The sequence below is a fragment of the Xiphophorus couchianus genome, chromosome 7 (assembly GCF_001444195.1).
Source record: "Xiphophorus couchianus chromosome 7, X_couchianus-1.0, whole genome shotgun sequence".
NCBI classification, from domain to species: Eukaryota; Metazoa; Chordata; class Actinopteri; order Cyprinodontiformes; family Poeciliidae; genus Xiphophorus; species Xiphophorus couchianus.
Window position 1 is genome coordinate 32,908,666 of NC_040234.1, and position 20,298 is coordinate 32,928,963.

At 37.0% G+C, this 20,298-nt stretch overlaps 1 protein-coding gene and 3 long non-coding RNA genes across 4 annotated transcripts; 3 read left to right on the forward strand and 1 right to left on the reverse strand.

The window, feature by feature from the left end:
- Nucleotides 1–126: 126 nt before the first annotated feature.
- Nucleotides 127–3,041, forward strand: LOC114148783 (uncharacterized). The gene is made up of 2 exons (XR_003596335.1): nucleotides 127–1,449; nucleotides 1,480–3,041. It is a non-coding gene; the product is annotated as an uncharacterized LOC114148783 (long non-coding RNA).
- On the reverse strand, nucleotides 2,788–15,708 carry LOC114148764 (restin homolog). The gene is made up of 27 exons (XM_028024248.1): nucleotides 15,535–15,708; nucleotides 13,682–13,729; nucleotides 13,443–13,490; nucleotides 13,296–13,343; nucleotides 13,077–13,124; nucleotides 12,392–12,439; nucleotides 12,170–12,217; nucleotides 12,023–12,070; nucleotides 11,804–11,851; nucleotides 11,113–11,160; nucleotides 10,891–10,938; nucleotides 10,744–10,791; nucleotides 10,525–10,572; nucleotides 8,564–8,611; nucleotides 8,344–8,391; nucleotides 8,197–8,244; nucleotides 7,969–8,016; nucleotides 7,832–7,852; nucleotides 7,137–7,256; nucleotides 5,383–5,430; nucleotides 5,181–5,228; nucleotides 4,797–4,883; nucleotides 4,583–4,630; nucleotides 4,323–4,500; nucleotides 3,564–3,665; nucleotides 3,393–3,470; nucleotides 2,788–3,283 (listed from the first exon to the last, which is right to left on the reverse strand). The coding sequence occupies exons 1-27, from the start codon at nucleotides 15,579–15,581 to the stop codon at nucleotides 3,083–3,085; spliced, it is 1,746 nt and encodes a 581-aa protein (XP_027880049.1). The 5' UTR covers nucleotides 15,582–15,708; the 3' UTR covers nucleotides 2,788–3,082.
- Nucleotides 5,430–20,283, forward strand: LOC114148791 (uncharacterized). Its single transcript, XR_003596344.1, has 3 exons — nucleotides 5,430–6,826; nucleotides 9,619–9,624; nucleotides 20,271–20,283. It is a non-coding gene; the product is annotated as an uncharacterized LOC114148791 (long non-coding RNA).
- On the forward strand, nucleotides 17,501–18,529 carry LOC114148794 (uncharacterized). The gene is made up of 2 exons (XR_003596347.1): nucleotides 17,501–17,854; nucleotides 17,888–18,529. It is a non-coding gene; the product is annotated as an uncharacterized LOC114148794 (long non-coding RNA).
- Nucleotides 20,284–20,298: the final 15 nt, after the last annotated feature.

Here is a 20,298-nt window from a genome sequence, read left to right on the forward strand (position 1 = left end):
GCCAAAATTGTTCTGGAACATGGGGACGTGCCGTGGTGGCGTAGCGGTTAGCGCGACCCGTATTTGGAGGCCTTGAGTCCTCGACGCGGCCGTCGCGGGTTCGACTCCTGGACCCGACGTCATTTGCCGCATGTCTTCCCCCCTCTCCTTCCCCGTTTCCTGTCAGTCTACTGTCATATAAGGGACACTAGAGCCCACAAAAGACCCCCTGGAGGGGTAAAAACAAAAAAAATGTTCTGGAACATTCTAAACAAAAGGCAGAGTACAAAACACTGTATGACTGGTGACATTTTTATTCTATTTGTGAAAACAAAAAACCTTTAAAGGTAAAAGAAAATCTAATTTACATGTACTACAAAGCTTTTGATAGGAGCCATGTTGTTATTTAATGTGTGAAGACTAATTCTGTCTTTTTTGTACTAGTTCAAATATAGGTTATTCATAAATGTGGTAAAATAGTCCTTTTAAATCAATGGTTTGGATAAATAAACAAATACTTTATTTTAAGGATTTACTCTTCTGTGTTGAAAATTAGAATTTTCTTACTTTGACAAAGACCGTGGATAAGAAGCAGTGTCACAAAAAACAAGCAATCTTTCTGACAAGAAATTGAATTACGAAATGCCCCAAATTAAAATGTCAGGAATAACTTGACAAAACATCTGAATCCTTCCTTTGAGGCCAACCAGTCTATCTTTTGCCCTGGAAACTCTTAGTGTCCCTGTCTTGAGGAATTTTATTTGGAAAGTTCAATTGTTCATTTTAAGTCCATGTTTTTACGTTTTATTTATTCAATATGATTGTTCAGTCACCGACCAAGCCCCAGTTGGTAAGGACCTCCGTCCATGGCTGCTTTCCAGCCGCGCTCAATCCAGCACGCATTCTCCATGTCTGACTTTGTGTCTGATATCCCACCGGTTTCTCCGGTTGCTTCTCTTAGGGATGTCAGTCCCCCCACCTCTTCCCCAGCTCGCCACAGCGCTCGCCTAGCCTCGCGTTCGGATCCCTTGTTCCCCACTTCTATCCTCATCAAGAGGGAGATTAGGCATCGCCCTCATCGCCCTCATCTCCAGTCTCCTTCAGTTGCCTCGCTTCCAGATCTTTCCACTCATGCTTCAAATCCAACCCCAGAAGCTCCCAGCCTGTCTTCAGGTCATCGCTCTCTATATCCTCTCCTTCCACCCAGACGCACCTCTTCACATCCGCGCTTCTCACCTCCATGGACTCTCTCCAGCACTCTATATCTTCGCTCTCAGCTCTCCTACACCACAGCGTTCCTGATGCCATGAACACGTCCATAGTTCCCTTCACTTCCTCACTCATCACCTCTCAGCCCACCCCTCAACTACCCCCTATGGCTTTCACCCTCGCCAACGCCCATCCTGCACCCCCTCTAGGTAATTCCATCTCTCCTTTTTCCCCCCTTTTCTCTATTTTCCCAGCTCATTAGTTCTCCCTCTCCCCCCTTTCCATTATCAGGCACGGCTTATACGCCTCTATGCTCAGATATCTCTGCCAGGCTCCGTACAACGATACTTCAAAGGCAGTATGTAAATCTGGCTTCCATGCTCTTACCCTCCCCCAAAGTTGACCAACTCGTCACTTCGACAGATCATTTTTCCACTATTCTCAAAACGTCAGACCCCTGTCTCTCGAAGGATCTTTCCATTGGACAATTCCTAGTTGCATTCAGTGTTTTTAGAGACGTAATATGTTCTGTATACCTCGAACGCAGAGTTGAACTAGATGCTTATTTGGCTCTAATCGCCGACCTCCATATGCAATACGGTCGGTTGCTGTTCTATCAGTACCACAAAGCTTTTGCCACAGTCCTCTCCCGTTCCGGTCAGTGTCTTAATTGGTCTATCTTGGATATGAAAATTCTCATCATGCTCACACAAGCAATCGCATGCTAAATGTGTGGCTTTATCAGCCATCAGAGCTCCTTTTGCCCTTCTTTCCCTTTCAAACCTAATCCCACCGTCGTCACTCCTCCGCAGCCTCTCCTAAATCTTGACCCGCTCGATCACCACAGAAGAAAGTTGCAGATACTTAACAATATGGCCATCTGTAATAACTTCAATGAAAGCATTTGTTCATTTCCCAATTGTGCTTTCCTTCACTTATGTAGTCTCTGCAGATATGCCCATCCAAAGTCAGTCTGTCCCGCCACCCACTTCCCAACAAGAACCGTCGAGGTTTCAGGAATTAGTTTCCCGTTACCTCTCTACTCCTATCCTCGCCCCCGAATTAGCCACTCTTTTACAATGCCACCCAGATGACCCATTTGTTAATTTTCTAATTACCGGTCTCTCCCAGGGTTTTTTAATAGGTGTTCCTCATTTTCCCCGCCTCTTCCCTCGTCATTCCCAATCTCCAGTCAGCTCTCCATGAACTGGCTATTGTTTCCAGCTGTTACTGAAAGAAGTGTCTAAAGGTTAAGTGATCGGCCCCTTTGATTCCCCCCCTCCACCCCTCTACCGCGTCAATCCTCTCGGCGTGGCAACCAGAAAATTTTCGGGCAAAAAACGTCTAATCTGCGTTCTCTCTGCGCCTCATTCCAGTCCTCATTCTAGTATTAATAGTCTCACCCCAAAGCCACCCTTTTCCCTTTTTTATGCCACAATAGATCATGCTATTTCGCTTATTAAAACTGCCAGGTGGGGCACGTGGCTGGCTAAAGCTGACATTACTGATGCTTTCAAGATCATGCCCGTGCATCCTTCTCAGTGGCATCTACAAGGCGCTAAATGGGATGCCAAATATTATTTTTTTGTGCACCTGACACAATTTTCACAATTTTATTTTTATGTCAATCCAGATTATAACATTACATCAGACAAATTCAAAGTATTTTCATGCAGACATGTGGCTTTAGACTGTTGAAACTTTACTCAACAGTGTTCAGCCTCCCTGTCTGGCCCTATTATTAGCTCTAAATAAACTGGTGAAGCATATTGAAAACAAGCATGGAATGGCTTCATGATTTTTTAATACCACTGAAATTAAATCAGAAAAAAAGAGGAATTACCAGCATACCCAAACTACACCAACTATGCTGTGCTGCAAAACTACTTTTCCTCTACATAACAGAAGCAGATGTAATGTTTCGAGGGAAAATGTCCCAAGGATCCATCGAAGGAATGAGGTTCTTCCAGTCTGGCTGAAGAGGAGGATTGTTTAAAGCCATCAAGCAGCTCAGCCAGTAGCATTCAGATATCAGAGGCCTCAGATCCTCTTTCACTTCCTCTGAGTACGGACCTCCAAATTCAGGGAAACCAGGCTGTAGAGAAAATATTCAGTGTTACCTGTTTATTGTTCAGTTTTATCTCTGAATGAAGCTCTGTCCTGTTTGGGTTAAAACTCTCTAACATCTATCCCACATACAGTACCTTCAGAAGTTTTTCTTTGTTGGTGTGGAACAGCGCCATCTGCAGGTTCTGAACTGTCAGCTGTCTGTACTCTTTAACCTGGAACACAGGAACCACACTGATGCTGCAGAAGTCTGCTTCCAGAGAGAAGCAGATTATTGCAGGGAAGATAACTGTCCTACAGTCCAATACCTTCTGTGCAGTCAGTCCACTGCCATATTCACTGAGTCCAAACGCCTCTTCAATCTGCTGCTTCCTTTTGTTTGCTTCACCTGCTGCAGTCCTAAAGGTTTCCTGCAGTTTAAATTTAAGACATTAAAACTGGATCATAGCCTAATAAATTAAAATGATTACTTTGGTTTTAGGTTAATCGTCTTATTTTCAGCAAAGCTGCATTCACTGGATGTCAAAACAACCCTGAAGTTTTGTCTAGCACCATGAACAGGGGAGAACGTAATTAATGTACACATGCAAAGAGTCTGGCCAGGTTGAAGTGTTCTTGAGTCAATGAGGGGAATGTAGGAACTACTCCTTTCTTTCTGTCTTTCTTAATTTCTTTCTTTCTTTCTTTCTTTCTTTCTTTCTTTCTTTCTTTCTTTCTTTCTTTCTTTCTTTCTTTCTTTCTTTCTTTCTATCTTCATTAGCTGCAGCTTGCATGATTTTAGTTTGGCCTGTTATCACAGATGAACAGATCACGGACAACACATCACTCTAAGTCCACAAGGAGCTAAGCAGAGGTGATTTGAAAACAAACAGCAACTTTAGTTTCTGGAAAATCAAATGTATTTGCAAAATCAAAACCAGTATAAGTGTCAATATACATAAATTAATATAGTCTTTTCAACAAATACATTGTTCTTAATCTTATTGAGCACTTTCAGTTCAAGTATGTTACATATTAAACAAAGCAAGTAAACTACTTATTGAAACTCTGGCAGCAGTTTGCTGTACCTGAATCAAACCTTCAACAACCTTTGATTGGATGTTTCTGGACTTCAGCTGATCTTTGACTTTTGGCCACTGCAGCAGTTTCAGGTTGTCGTACATCTCAGTCAGTCTGGTTTTACTGGCCGGGTTGTTCATGCTCTCAGTGTCTCCAGATTTAAATAAATATGACATGGATGCCAGTCTGAATAAAAACACTCTGTGATTAGTTAGGAGAATAGTTTATAACCAGGAAAACATGTTTTAGTTGTCAGGAGGTTCAGTACCTGTCTTTAATCGACTTTAGCTCTCTGTCTTTTTGTTTCTGAGCAACTCTGCAGAAAGAAATAAAGCACAGAAGGTTTTTTGTTTTACATAGAAAATAATGTCATTGACAAAAATCAAAGCATGCATCAGCGATGCAACTAATTGCCAAATAAATAATTGGCCAACATGTAGAGAAACACCAGTAAACTTTTGATTATAGAAAAGAAACCTAACGTGGCCTTATGAAGCTGCTCTTTAAGGGATGCTTCCATCTTGTAGGATGTTGTGTTTTCTCTTGAAACAGTGAGCTGGGCTGCCAATCTGTTTCAAGAAGAAATCAGATTCAGTCATTCTACTAAAACTGAAAGAGGCTGCAAACACTAAAAGATAAACTTTTACTGATAAGCAAAAATTCTATAAGGGCAAATTATTTAAATTAAAATTCATGTGAAATTTAACAGTCAAGCAGGAACATCCAACATTATTTACTGATGAAATTTAATCCATAAACAAACTGAGGGAATAAGCTGATGTGAGTTAGGGAAAAATATCATGAAATAAATCAATAATCAACATTTAACTGAATGATTAGCTGCAATAACTTTTTTTTTTTTTTACCTGTCTTTAAAGGATTTCAATTCTTTATCTTTTCGTTTTAGAGCAGCACTGTTGGAAAATGAATAATGTGAAATGATTATTGGAACAGAAATACAATATTTTCTGAAATAAACATTCCTGAGCTATGAAAGTGATCAACAAATGAAAATACTGTTTATACAAGTAATAAAATATATAAAATTAACATCAAATAAATACACACCTCACTTCATCCAATTTCCGTTTGTAAAATATCTCAATCTCAGCAACACTGTAATTAGAAAAATCAGAGGATAATGTTTAAACTTTTAAGAAACATAAGAAAAGCTGAGTAAAAAGTTAATCTGACCTCAGAACTTCTTATTTTTGAACTTGGTGAAGTTGGTCCAGGCAAATTTATTATATGTTGTCTATTACATTTGCCCATTTAATTTCCTTATAGAAACAAACTTTGATTTTAAATGTAAATCCTATTGGGGCATGAAGAAGGTAACGTTTTGCTCCTAAATTTGCCTACCTGCATTTGATTTCTTCATGACTGTTTTATGACACACTGCATAGAAATATTTGTACCATTACAAATCTGCAATCTTTACAAAACTAAAACAATTACAAAGTGTAAGCTGGTGGTGTGACTACTCCAGTCTTTGCCTACCTTATTATATTACTTTTTGTTTATCAGGTAAAGTGGGTTTGGGGTGAACTCAACTAGGAACACTTGGACCCAATGTTTCCAGTCTTATTTAAAGCTGGCTGGTCCTCATCATCCTGTTTGTTTTATGCCACACACCACATTTGCTCTTCTCCAAACATCCACACCACACTGTTGAGTCAAGGTTTACTTTGTGTCCTACTGCCTGGAAACATTTGATCCCACCTGTTAAAAGTTTTACATTTTAATTTCAAAGCTGCAAATGCAGCACAACTCTGGAGGAAACACACAAGGTTTGAGTAGAGGAAGAAAAAAAACAGGTACCATAAAAACAAGAACAGTGTAACAATCATTTAATAAAACAAAAAAGTGACAGATATTTTAGGAGACTATAGAAAAACAAAATGAATTGTTACCATGTAAATATTGGTAGCTTTCAGAAGCAAACTTAGAATTAAACAGCTGAAGGATTAAAGTGGAACAGACCCTTTCTCCAACCACCAGATCCAAACACCAGTTCTCTATAAAATAGATAATAGATTTAAAAGCCATTGAGAGGAAAACACCAATAATTTATTTCTAAAAAATACTAACATGACTGTAAATTTGGATAATGTTGTGCAGATCTGCTCGTGTGTTCAGATGTGGGTGCATGAACACACACATTAGTGTGCCACGCTGCAGCACTTCTCAGCAGGTGAAAGAAATCTGGTCCAATCAGCAGCACCTGAACTCAGGTGATATAAGGAATCCACCAAACATTTGGCTGGTTTTGCAACAGAGCTGAGAAAAGCAGACAGTCTCCAAAGCAGCATTTCATGGGAGAAGGACTTGGATTTAACAAGGACTACCGGTAAGCCGTTCATTGGACTCAGTTGGAATTTGACTTTGGTTTTGCATTTGAAAAAAAGAAATGTAGAATTTATTGAAGGAGCAGTTTGCACTACTAGTTTTTACAGTTTGGCTCTATTAAATGCATATTTAAGATATTTAATGTAAAAATGTATGTCCTGATGTCTAAAATGTATGTTAAAGGTAGGTTTTTCACCTCGTTGATTCACACTCACTGGTGAAAATAAAAAAGATTGAGTGAAATCCTGAAGTCTCTTCAAGTCCTAGTTTTTAAATGTGGGAAGCCATGAAATTATAAAACACTTAACAGAAAACATAAAGAAATCACTGAAATACCCACCAACTTTAGTAAAGAGGTCAAACAGGAAAGATATTTTATATTGTATCAAACAGTTGTCATAATATCCACACTCTCATGGAAGTTCATAAAACAATAGATGTATGTCTCACAGAAAAACCTCATAATAAGTTACCTTGTATCATAAGGTTTAAATCTGTACAATGTCTCAATCCCAGCAGCTCCTTTGTTTGCTGATTGGACAGTCATTGTTTTGTCCTCAGTCCAACTGGAAACAGTGAGTCTGCTGGTCATCCTGAAACACAAACCCATGAACACAGAGAAGAGTCATGATAAATAATGTTCTACTATTCCTACTAATTTGTAGTCAATGCTCCTCTTCGTGTTTCAGCATTTAAGGAAAGGCAACAATCCAATGTCCTCATAGCTGGTTTGGTGCATTTTATATCCCCAGTTTTTACCCAAAGCTCAGGAGGGGTGCAGCAAATGTCGCAGCCAGGAGACGGGTCTTCTTTTCTGTTCAGATTTTTTAGTTTGGGAAACTACACAAAAAAAAAAAACTCATAAAAACGCATATGGGGTCAGTTTGACCCTGCAGAACCGCACAGAGGGCGGGTCTAAATGACCCCATCTCTTAAGACCACAGGAGGATTCATTACCACAATAGAAACCTGAGAATAATGAAAAGAGGGTTGGATTCGTTTGCTGACTCTGTGGAGGTTTTAAACTGAGAACACGTTTATTTTCCCTGGCTTTTCTGTCATGACTTTACTGTGCTTTTTATGCTTGTTTTATTGTTGTATGATTTAATGTTGTTTATCTGTACGCGTTTTGTGATTTTATGCCTGTGAAAAGAGCTTATCTACTTACCTTTTTTCCATTCCAGTCAATCTGTGTGAAATCAGAAGTTCACAGAAATATTTAAAGACAAAAAGAAAACAAAGGAACCATGTGAGTGAGACAGAAATATAAATGTTCATATTTCTGCATCATATTATGTTTACTACCTCTGTTTGACTGAGTTCAGCTCATTATCCTTTTGTTTCAGAGCAGCTCTGTGAAAAAGTAATTATTGTTTCCCATTGGTTATACCACAATATGAAAACAAAACATCAATTAATGTGCAATTCATTGGTTGATTTACAGTGAGTCTATTGAAAAACTGTTTTGAACTGTTTAGTGTTATAAAGCTGTTAGTGAAAATAAGATTTACAGACATCAGATGAAATACTTACTCTGCCTCACCAAGCCTCCCTTTGTACCATGTCTCCATCTCAGTCAACCTGCATGAAAGTAGAAAATGTGCAATAAGTTTAGTGTCAGGTGGATTTTTAGAGACAGAGCTGAAAACTGGAAAAGGAAATATTCTAAATGTTCCCTACCTGACTTTGACTGAGCTCAGTTCATCTTCCTTTTGTTTCAAAATGAGTCTGTGGGAAAATATTTATTAATGTTTTCTATTGGTAATAAAATAGGAAAACAAAGTATGAACTACTTTTTGTAGAAACGATTTTATCATGAGTTGTCTTGCAGGACTTTGATGATTATTTTATTACATTTTAGTCAATGATTTGGTTCTGTAAATTTTATTATAGTACTCACCCTGCCTCTTCCAGTTTTTCTTTGTAGAATGAATCCATTTGGGTGAAACTGTGTTAAAGGTAAATATGACATTTTAAATGTAGAATAGAATTCCCAAACAGTTTTATTAGACTTCAAATATAGAGTTGTTTACAATAACATCAGTCGAAATGTACAATTAACACAAAGAACATCAAGAATGATAAAATTGAATTGCTAAAACATTTGTTGTGGAGAAAAGAAATTTGCCAAGTAATGTTGGACAAAACTCTTAACTTAATTTAATACCATTCGCTGATGATACGAGAGCCACAAAATCAAAAACTCATTCAACAGGTCATATTTAAACTCCATGAAAGATTCATAGTAGAGTCTAAGTCAGGGGTGTCCCAACGTTTTGCAAAGAGGGCCAGATTTGATAAAGTGAAGATGCCCGGGGGCCAATAGTTTGTTTGGACATTTTTTAACTACAAAAGTTTCATGCAAATACACACTGTTATAAAACAATTTTCATTGTCACAATTATCTTTATTTTTCAAATGACAAAAAAACCAAATATAAGCCACTCAGGCAGATGAGAACAACTCTAGAAACACAAATTCTGCTTTTCTTTCATATCTGGAGAGTCAGATAACATTGAACAAACTGTATGAAATACCTTAAATTTACATGAGTTTAAAAATATCTTTGCCTCAAGAACATTTTAAACAGGAGTTATAAGTAATGCAAAGTTGTCTGTTATTATTAAATCTTAAAACAAGTGAATTTTGCTCTTGTCATTTACAATATCTTTCAGAAAGTAATAGTTTGTGTCACATCTACAGGTTCATAACCAAATCTTACTCAAGAGTTTAATAAAAATAAGTGCCATAAATCCAGGTGCATAAATGTTCTTTTGGCTTTTCACTGCTGATAGTGACAGACATTGCCGTTCAAAACATTCAGTTTCATGTCCTCAACTCTCAGTGCCACACTGTTACTGCCAGGCAAACATTTTTCTCAAATTCTTGCTTCTTCTCAGGGCAAAATGTTCTCCACCATTTTCATAACACAGTCTTTGATAAATGTATCTTCAGTAAAAGGTTTGCCATGTTTAGCTATTAACATTAACATCGTAGCTTCTTTGGTGGTATTTTCTTTTGACTCACAGGCCCGCGTGAAGAATCGCTGTTGTGATGCCAGTGCAGCTTGGAGCTGCTTCACTTTTTCAGCATGGTCACTTCCTGTTAGCTTGTTGTATGTGTTAGCATGTTTAGTCTGGTAGTGTCTCTTTACGTTGAAATCCTTAAACAAGGCAACCATCTCACAAATTAGACGAGCACAATTGCCTTGATTTTCAGTGAAGAAGTGTTATAATTCCCATCTCTCTTGAAAGCGGCGGCCTTCACTGTAAACTTGTTTTCTTTACAGTGGCCATGGCAGAAATGAGTGGAGAGCGGTTCGCTGCACGGAGGCAGACTGATAGTATTAAAGTGGTGCTGCCACCATTTGGTGAAAGGAGGAATTACTGTTTCAAGTTTTATCATTTATTTATTCTGTTTGACAGTGCAGGCGGGCCATAAATAATACATTATAAGACCGAAGCTGCCAACCGTATGAAATCTGACCGCGGGCCGTGATTGGCCCCCGGGCCAGACTTTGGACATGCCTGGGCTAAGTTAACACTGCATGGACTCAGAGTGGCTCTGAGTTGAACTCTGACAGCAGGCAGACAACAAAACAGTTTTATATCAAGGATAAGAAATTATAAACAACTGATACAAGAAAATATCATCCAACATTGTGTGTGCAACACAAACTGATCATTTTGAGAGCGTTCTTAAGAACTTAAAATAAAGACACAACATGACTAGCAAATGTTACCTGATAATAAAATTTTCCATCACACATTGTCACTTAACAAAACCTAATTTAGTGAACAATAATAATCAAACTATTTGGAACCAGCAGTTTTATATAGAAGCACATAGTAATGGGAATACCTGCTTCTAGTTGAGTTGAGTTCATCTTCATTTTGTTTCAGAGCAGCACTAAAGGGAAAATACACAGTGAGAAATATTTTATCTTTGCATCTGAGCACATTATACCACAGATTTATCAGTTGATTTACAATGATTTTAATGAAGAACTGTTTTGAACTGTTTAGTGTTATAAAGCTGTTAGTGAAATAAAGATTTACAGACATCAGATGAAATACTTACTCTGCCTCACCAAGCCTCCCTTTGTACCATGTCTCCATCTCAGTCAACCTGCATGAAAGTAGAAAATGTGCAATAAGTTTAGTGTCAGGTGGATTTTTAGAGACAGAGCTGAAAACTGGAAAAGGAAATATTCTAAATGTTCCCTACCTGACTTTGACTGAGCTCAGTTCATCTTCCTTTTGTTTCAAAGTGAGTCTGTGGGAAAATATTTATTAATCTTTTCCATTGGTAATAAAATAGGAAAACAAAGTATGAACTACTTTTTGTAGAAACGGTTTTATCATGAGTTGTCTTGCAGGACTTTGTGATGTTTCATTTATTACATTTTAGTCAATGATTTGGTTCTGTAACTTTTATTATAGTACTCACCCTGCCTCTTCCAGTTTTTCTTTGTAAAATGAATCCATCTGAGTGAAACTGTGTTAAAGGTAAATATGACATTTTAAATGTAGAATAGAATTCCCCAACAGTTTTATTAGACTTCAAATATAGAGTTGTTTACAATAACATCAGTCGAAATGTACAATTAACACAAAGAACATCAAGAATGATAAAACTGAATTGCTAAAACATTTGTTGTGGTGAAAAGACATTTGCCAAGTAATGTTGGACAAAACTCTCTCAACTTAATTTAATACCATTCGCGGATGATACGAGAGCCACAAAATCAAAAACTCATTGAACAAGTCAGATTTAAACTCCATGAAAGATTCATAGTAGAGTCTAAGTTAACACTGCATGGACTGAGTGGCTCTGAGTTGAACTCTGACAACAAAACAGTTTTATATCAAGGATAAGAAATTCTAAACAACTGATACAGTCTGGCTCACATGCAGATGCAAGAAAATATCATCCAACATTGTGTGTGCAACACAAACTGATCATTTTGTGAGCGTTCTTAAGAACTTAGAATAAAGACACAACACAACACGACTAGCAAATGTTACCTTATGACATTTTCCATCACACATTGTCACTTAAAACCTAATTTAGTGAACAATAATAATCAAACTATTTGGAACCAGCAGTTTTATACAGAAGCACATAGTAATGGGAATACCTGCTTCTAGTTGAGTTGAGTTCATCTTCTTTTTGTTTCAGAGCAGCTCTAAAGGGAAAATACACAGTGAGAAATATTTTATCTTTGCATCTGAGCACATTATACCACAGATTTATCAGTTGATTTACAATGAGTCTAATGAAGAACTGTTTTGAACTGTTTAATGTTATAAAGCTGTTAGTGAAATAAAGATTTACAGACATCAGATGAAATACTTACTCTGCCTCACCAAGCCTCCCTTTGTACCATGTCTCCATCTCAGTCAACCTGCATGAAAGTAGAAAATGTGCAATAAGTTTAGTGTCAGGTGGATTTTTAGAGACAGAGCTGAAAACTGAAATAGGAAATATTCTAAATGTTCCCTACCTGACTTTGACTGAGCTCAGTTCATCTTCCTTTTGTTTCAAAGTGAGCCTGTGGGAAAATAGTCATTGATCTTTTCCATTGGTAATAAAATAGGAAAACAAAGTATAAACTACTTTTTGTAGAAACGGTTTTATCATGAGTTGTCTTGCAGGACTTTGTGATGTTTCATTTATTACATTTTAGTCAATGATTTGGTTCTGTAACTTTTATTATAGTACTCACCCTGCCTCTTCCAGTTTTTCTTTGTAAAATGAATCCATCTGAGTGAAACTGTGTTAAAGGTAAATATGACATTTTAAATGTAGAATAGAATTCCCCAACAGTTTTATTAGACTTCAAATATAGAGTTGTTTACAATAACATCAGTCGAAATGTACAATTAACACAAAGAACATCAAGAATGAAAAAAACGAATTGCTAAAACATTTGTTGTGAAAAAAACTGGCCAAGTAATGTTGGACAAAACTCTCTCAACTTAATTTAATACCATTCGCTGATGATACGAGAGCCACAAAATCAAAAACTCATTGAACAGGTCAGATTTAAACTCCATGAAAGATTCATAGTAGAGTCTAAGTTAACACTGCATGGACTGAGTGGCTCTGAGTTGAACTCTGACAACAAAACAGTTTTATATCAAGGATAAGAAATTATAAACAACTGATACAGTCTGGCTCACATGCAGATGCAAGAAAATAACATCCAACATTGTGTGTGCAACACAAACTGATCATTTTGAGAGCGTTCTTAAGAACTTAGAATAAAGACACAACATGACTAGCAAATGTTACCTGAAAATAAAATTTTTCATCACACATTGTCACTTAAGACATAATTTAGTGAACAATAATAATCAAACTATTTGGAACCAGCAGTTTTATATAGAAGCACATACTAATGGGAATACCTGCTTCTAGTTGAGTTGAGTTCATCTTCTTTTTGTTTCAGAGCAGCACTAAAGGGAAAATACACAGTGAGAAATATTTTATCTTTGTATCTGAGCACATTATACCACAGACTCATCAGTTGATTTACAGTGAGTCTATTGAAGAACTGTTTTGAACTGTTTAATGTTATAAAGCTGTTAGTGAAAATAAGATTTACAGACATCAGATGAAATACTTACTCTGCCTCACCAAGCCTCCCTTTGTACCATGTCTCCATCTCAGTCAACCTGCATGAAAGTAGAAAATGTGCAATAAGTTTAGTGTCAGGTGGATTTTTAGAGACAGAGCTGAAAACTGAAATAGGAAATATTCTAAATGTTCCCTACCTGACTTTGACTGAGCTCAGTTCATCTTCCTTTTGTTTCAAAATGAGTCTGTGGGAAAATAGTCATTAATGTTTTCTATTGGTAATAATAAGAAATAAAAATAAAATAAGAAAAACAAAATCTGGATTACTTCCCGTAGAAACGGTTTTATCATGAGTTGTCTTGCAGGAGTTTGTGATGATTATTTTATTACATTTTAGTCAATGACTCGGTTCTGTAACAGTTATTATAGTATTTACCCTGCCTCTTCCAGTTTTTCCTTGTAAGATGAATCCATCTGAGTGAAACTGTGTCAGAGGTAAATAATATGCCATTTTAAATGTGGAATACAACTGCAAACCAACTTTATTAGACTTTAAATGTAGTACCAAATGAAAGTAGAAGTAGAAAATTTTGCATTGACTTTAGTCTCAGGCAGATTGTAGAGACGAAGCTGAAAATTGAAATATGAAATGCTCTAAATTACCCCCTCCTGGGAACGTTCCTCTTCTTTCTAACTCAAAGTACCAGAGGTTTTTTTTAGAACCTCCTCTCCGCTGATATGCCAGCCTTAACATCTGTTTCCTAAAAGGAATGGGTTTTTTTCCCCTTTCCCATCAACTTTTGGGTGTTTGGACATTGCTTTGACCCAGCCGAGGAAGGAATCGTCTGAGTGAGACGATTCATTTATCTGGGCTGAATTAGTTGTTTAAAATAAGGCTGTCAGTAATTACTTTTCTATTACATGTTTGCTGAATGTTTTGCTGGTTATACGTTGTGATATTCTTATGTTATTGCTGTGTTGGTTTGAGTCTGCTACGTGTTACAGATTGTTTGGTATCAGAAAAATTGAATTCAACGCTGCTGGAATTCATTGGCTCCTTTCTCCTCCAATCATTCCTTTCCTCCTCCTTCTCCCAGCTGCTCCTTCTGCACCTTTATTTCTTTGTTGTTTTATTAATAAATGCATATCCACAAGGTCTAAAACCATGTATCCTTTTTCTAGCTTGAGGTTTTCCAGAAACATTGATTGAGCTGAGTTTTATGACAAATAAGAGTTTCAGTGATCTTTCCTTGTTGTGTGCAGAGTTTCTTCTGCCTGTGGCCTGATTTCCTTCCTTCCTGAGAGTCTGAGTTTGACTTATGATTCCACAGACACTGGAATTGGTGCCCCGATTAAACAAAAGATTTATGACTTTATTGATCATTTAATTAATAACAAATTTTTGATGGCAATTTTTATAAATACCCTAAATGTATTTTGTTATCCAGATTGTTCCTATACCTGACTATAAACATCTTAGAAAATTTGTGGTTGTTGTTTAGTGTATAAACTAAGTTAACTGCAGAGTTTATTACTATATTCCATCAAGATATTCTTTAAGGCACTGACATTAAATATAAAATTGTATTTTATTCATCCATTTTACAGTTTTCTTCGCTGCATTTAAATGAGGTCAAGCAGTAAACTATAAATGTTAATACATGCTTTCCGGTGTTTATGCATTTGTTACACTGACATGAGAAAACTGACGCCATAGAGGTCACTGTTGCATCTTAAACCAAATATTTCTAGTGTATTCAGAATAAATATGTACGTTGGCCATTATAACTTACAAGATGTACAATGGAGTACATCTTGTACAATGTGTGATATATTCTGTGAACATATTACACAGAATATGTTCTGTGTAACATATTTGTAATATTTGTGTAAAGACTGACCAAAAATATATTAGCATTATTATACACATTTTTATACTTAGCTACATAGAGGATTAAAAAGGCTCATAAAAGACTGAAGAAAGTTATCAGTGATGGTACTAAATAAAATGAAAGTGCAGATGTTCAGACTGAGGTATTATATCTTATAGCAGAGGGAACAAAAGATTTCTTAAATCGCGCCATTCTGCAGCGACAGGAGAGGAGCCTGTTGAGCCTGCTCAAACTACTCCTTTGAGCAGACAGATGTTCTGTAGACGTTTCCTGATTTTACATTTGATGAGAATCAAAATTTTCTCCTGCATTTCATTAATACATAGCTTTGGTTCCCAGTTTAACATTCCTTATTTCTAAGTCTGATTTTCATAAACTGAAGTTTGTTTCCTCTTACCTCGATGTGGGCTTCTTAGATTTACCTTTATTCTTCTTTTTAGGCATATTGACTTTTATTCCTGTTGACAACAGAAAGAGCTACACTCAGAAAACAAAAAACAGACGCTTTCTGACTGCCACTCACTGACTCTGTGGTTTCTTAGAGCTACTCAGACCAACTAGACCTGTTTCAACAACAAGTGACTCATGTCACAATCCCCAGTCAGTTCTCTAATGCCTCGTATCCTGATGGGATAATTGTGCTATACATTTTCTGCTCAGCAGGGGGAGAGATGAGACACCTCCCCAGGGAACTGAATCAGATGAGGTGTCGTGTGAACAGCTGATGAAGTCTGGTTGAATAACTCAGTTCACAGCGAAGCTCAGTAACATTAAAACAGAAACAATTAGAATATAAATAATATTGTCCCACGCTGGGGGAGTTCAGGTGTAACAGCAGTTATCAACTCATTCCTCAACCCACCCAGAAAATGTACCTCTGTCAATCTTTGAAAGTTTATTTCAGCTCTGCTTCCTGTCTGGGTTTTTATTTTGTTATGACACCCAAAGATCACTGGCCCTCATTTAACCCTCTTAAAAACATTTTTAGCTAGTTTTTTTGGCAATCAGAGTTTGTCCTCGGGGGACAGTTTGGCTTTGGCTAATTCAAGCTTTGTCACCGCTAGCAAAAACATATTCTAACTGAAACATTGTCTTAAACTAATTCATTTGGTGAAGAATCTTTCAAAGGAACTTTGCCCACATCACTTCTGTCAATAGGACTTAAAGGTTTCAAGTTATAAGCTAAAACAAATATTTTTTTAATACAGTCACTCATGGGTGAATGCCATTGAACTGTTGCATGTGAGTAGAGATGTGAGTATTTAAAGCTGCAGTATGTAACTTGTATAAAAAAATGTTTTTTTTTACATATTTATTAAAACCATCACCATGTCATGAGACAACCTGTGAAAAGTCATATCGTATCATATTGTCACGACATAGTGATGGTCTGAACATATAAGTAAAAGAAATACTTTTGGTAAAAATACTACTTTGTAGAACTTGTAATGGTTCTTGGGGTATAGGCTGCAGTAGTCCACTTTAGCAAAGAATAATATAGTAGTAGAAAAAAAATAATATATAATCTTCAGATACTTTTGGTAGAGAACAGATTGTAGCAATTTTTCAAAAGTTGCTATTTTTAGAGCTGAATTGAGAAAATAATAAAGTCCATATGATCTTATTTTAAGGAATAAAAATATTCCTTATTTTCTTTGTTTTATTATTAAACCTTTGCTAAACAGATAAAATCCTTCTGACCTCTATCAGAAGGATGACCTGGCTAAGAAAAATTGAAAATATATAAAGTTCAAACAATTTGCCAATAATATGCAGTAGTTCCTACAGTGACGATCTAAATTTTAAAAGCAGAGATATTAAAGGTTTAAAACGCAGGTATAGTTGTAAGGACATCTGTTGTTGGTTTGTTTTTTAAAATGAAGTGGAAATGTTCACTGACTGGTTCAGCGTAAAAGTCATTCCAAGCAGAAGGAGCAGAGGAACTGAAAGCTTTCGCGGCAGTTTCTGTTGGCACATGAGGAATGTAGAGATGCCGGATGTCATAAGAGGATAAGGCTTAAAGGTTCCTGGTTTTCTGGAGGAAAGTGCATAAATAAATTTTAAACAGTCCAATAATAGCCTTGAACACCAGAGTCATGCAGAGGGAATGTCGTTGTACATTCAGGGGAGGCATGCCAGCTTCTGTGTTCATTTCAAAACGATGAATTTACTACGACAAGTGATGAATCTCGGAGCACACAGTCTTTGATTCAGATACACCAGAATCAAAGAGCGCAAACAACTGATTAAAGAACACATGTAACATGTTATGCATGCTGTCAAGAAAACTGGCATGGGGTTGTGAGATCTTTCCAGGTACACGCAGAAAAGGTGCATAAAGGCCAGAGAGAAATAAAGCAATCTTGACTTGTGAGTTGATTAAAATAATAATTAAGTTGAATATGTATGAATACAATTGGTAATATGGGTATAGGTAATCACTGAATAACTTTCTGAAATGTATTTCTGGTTAATGATTTATAATAAGTAAGAGTTGTGATTAAGTCTTAATGAATATCAAAACATGTGATGATCTGAAATGGATTCAAATGATTTTAATACAGGTTGAATATGGTTAATGAATTGTAACATAATAGTGAGCTATAGAAAAGAGAGGAGTTTACAACGTTAAGATCAGCATGATGGTTGAGGTCCTGCTGTAAGGAAATGTCGCAAGTTGGGGAGAGATGGGACTTTCCACAAGACTCAGCAAACAGGTTGGGGACCGTTGGGGCTTTCCATGAACAAAGAAGTTCAGGAAAAAAATAGTAAACCAAGCTCCCCATACACACATATGGGTAAAAAGAGTATAAGAGGGGACTGAAAAGAGGAAGCAACTGTTCTTAGTCCGCGGCGCTGGAGACGAGTCAACACGGAGAAGCAGATTGAGGAACAGCATAGGACCGCACCTCGGAGCCACAGGGAAGCTGAGACTTCGCGCCGCCAAGAAGGGACAAGATCCTACTACCCCAGCCCTGGTTCCTGATTCGACCGTCGGCCCTGCCTCAACCCAACGATCTTAAAACTCTGCAACAAGACTTGGAGAAAAGACAAAGGTCCCTGAGGGATAAAGAGCTGGGTTTTCAAAGGATTTGGACCCGTTCTGCTTTGCGTCTATTCTAAGGAGGATTTTTCCACACAAGGACAAAGACTCTGACCAAGGATTCTGGAGGTTCCTGTTGCCAAGATCCACCATCAACTGGGCGTGAGTTGAATCTGCGCAAAAGTCCATCTCAGAAATTGGGACATAGGTTAGGGAAAAGAGATAGGATAGTATGGTTATACATGTTGATTTTATTATACTGCTCTTGAATTATATACAATTAATTATTGATTTGTATGTCACATACCCCTGCTTAAGCTTGCTCAATAAATTTATACTATAAAATTCTGATGAGGTTGGTGGACATTGGGATTATTTGAGTCATTTAATTATTTCTCAGTTCTTTTAATTGAGGTAAAACTAATGTGCATGATTCTAGTAAATAGGTGGCTTCGTAATTTCCTTTAGTGAGTGCAAATAATGACCCTGGGACTTATATCTAAGTCACTAAAATTAATCTAGTCGGTTCCAAGAGCGAGTTATATTTTAGGAGGCGAGCTACCGTTAACAGAAGCGGTTATTGGAATTATGCAGCTGTGAGGGCTACTCAGCTGATTGTTAACTGTAAAGGGTTGTAATTTCTGGATCGGAGGTAGTTAGAACTAGACGAATCGCTTTCGCCACCAGTTTGAACAGATTATCTCTCATAGATCTCTTTTAGGGTAATACCCAGGTCTCAGAGATTTTCCGGACCTGTTAGACAGAGAACTGGTCAGTAGTCAGCCCAGGGGAGTTGTGATGAAGTGGGCGGGGCTGGCTATTGAGCAATAACAGACAATGCATATTTAATAAAACACTCATTGCCATTGTCAAGTATAGGCACAAAATTAACAGAAAAATAATCTTTTGAGCTCTGAGGGAGAAACATGACTTGATCTTTGTTTTTTCTCTGTGTTGGCTGGCGATATCAGCTCATGAACCTTGGCTTTAGAATATAATGATTTGTTTTCATTAAGAAAACAAATCCACAACTTTATTCAATTCAAATTAAGACATACTTTATTAATCCCACGAGGAAATTAAATATTGTTGTAACTCAAATCATACAAGTATCTTCAAAGACACTTGTGAGCAGGAAGGCTCTCCAGTAGCAGTCACTCTTGCAACAAACCTGAAGGGGCCTCTGACTGAAGACTCTTAGGACTGTCATGACGTGCTAAGAGCTCAACATCCAGGAAGTTAAGAGTCATGTTTCACAGTATCATGTCCTGGACAACACCAGAAGTTGTTAGCTAGCACTGCTAATCCACCATAAAGATAAGAGCACAAGTCTTTCCAGTTGCACAGAATCTAAAAACAGATGATGTAGAGTCCCAACCAAAAACAAAATTATGAACATAAGTTCACAAAAAGAACAAATCAGAACTAATCTGACAGCTGCTCCAACATATTGCCACCATGACCAACACTTTAAAAACATATTTATCATCTTATGTGTTTAAAATTAGAATTTACCAGAAAGCTTTGCCATAATAATGTTTTGAAACAATCATTGTTTTGATTTAGTGTTGGGGCTCTAAGACAAAGAACAAAAAATGTTGCTGGGAGATAAAGCATAAGAAAATGAAAATGCAGTGTGACTGTCAGTCATACCTTTTGATGTGATGATTCATTCACTCTGCTTTCTTTTTCAGGCCACACTGAGAAAATAATTACCTTCTAGCTAATTTACTGATCTATTACCTCATTCCAGACATTTTCATTTAACTATTGGAAAAACAATAAGGCTGCATAATGGTGCAAAACAAATGAACTTTTAGTAAATTCTCATTAGGTGTGAGTGTGTGTGGTTATTTTTCCTGGCTATATCTGTGTTACTCTGGTTGTCCAGGGTGACCCAGCCTCTTGCCCAATGACTGCTGGTGATGGGCACCAGCACCCTGGCAACCCTACAAGGATAAGCATGTTCTAATGGTCAGGTAATTGTATTGATGAAGCACATTTTCAGCAACAAGGCAATAAAAAGTGCTTTACATGAATTAAAAAAAATTATACAAACAAAATAAAAATGAAGGAAAGAGCAAAAGAAGAAAAAAATCTAATAACTGATCTAAAGTA